This window comes from Etheostoma spectabile, unplaced genomic scaffold, assembly GCF_008692095.1.
Source record: "Etheostoma spectabile isolate EspeVRDwgs_2016 unplaced genomic scaffold, UIUC_Espe_1.0 scaffold517, whole genome shotgun sequence".
NCBI lineage: Eukaryota > Metazoa > Chordata > Actinopteri > Perciformes > Percidae > Etheostoma > Etheostoma spectabile.
Window position 1 is genome coordinate 238,329 of NW_022605625.1, and position 988 is coordinate 239,316.

Genomic DNA, 988 nt, shown 5'->3' on the forward strand with positions numbered 1-988 from the left:
GCATAACGAGGGAAGGTGACATGAGAAGGGAGGGGGGAGTAGATGAGAGGAGGGGTAGGAAGACAGACAGACGTTGGTTACTTCTTTTCTGCACAAGAAACCAAAAATATCTGTAAAACTGAAGTTAATAACTTAGTGTTACGTAGTGTCAAAAGTTAAAAGTCAAAAAAGTGACAAACGTTGAAAAATAGCGTCAAACTTGTTGAAGAAAAAAAAGGCACAAAAACATCAATAAAAGCGTCAACAAAAGTGTTGATTTTCAATTTTGACGGGAAGACAACACGAGGGTTAAATTCAGCCTGTTTTTCTGTTTTCTTTCAAGCGTTTGATTCATTCTCTCTTTTACAAACTGTGTTTTCTGAGTTGTTAGGCATGTTCATTTTTGACGTCTTTTTGACGTCTTCTCCCGCCCCGTACCTTGAGCAGCGGGTCGGCGTGCTGCAGGAACCAGCCCACGATGGCGTGCCCCGCCTCGTGGTACGCCACCGTCTTCTTCTCCGCCGGCTGCAGCACCTGAGTCTTCTTCTCCAGACCTGGAAACACACAACCCACAAACTGAAGTCTGACGCTGGTCGGGGTGAGAAAAGACTACAAATCTAAAAACAACATGGCTGCCTGCAGCAACAGAGTCTGGGTTCCTTGTAGGTCAACAACACGTTGAGATAAAGGCTCGCACGCGGCCTTCTAAAGTTGGGATTTAAAATGTTATGTGTGCTTAAACATTGTGTGTGGTTTGCATTCTACATTCAAGCTAAAAGGTAAAAGCATTATTTCAACACAAATGAAGACATGTTGGTCATGCAGTAAGTTTGTTGTTAAAAGTATATAGTTTGTTGTTTGTTGCATTAAGTTGTTTTTTAATACGTCTGTTCTATAACACATGAGATGTTCTGGTATATTCTGTTATGATCCAGATCTCCTAAATGTGTCAGAAGCAGAACTGATGATTAGGGTCCACGTCCTGGATCTGGTTCCAGTCCCTCTTTTA

The 988-nt window shown here is 42.1% G+C and overlaps 1 protein-coding gene across 1 annotated transcript in view; it reads right to left on the minus strand.

The window, feature by feature from the left end:
• The window catches only part of LOC116686866 (AFG3-like protein 1), a 54,589-nt gene that overhangs the window by 16,548 nt on the left and 37,053 nt on the right, over positions 1 to 988 (minus strand). Inside the window, 1 exon segment of the mRNA XM_032511911.1 lies at positions 388 to 533. Within this exon segment, the coding sequence (XP_032367802.1) occupies positions 388 to 533 (146 nt within the window).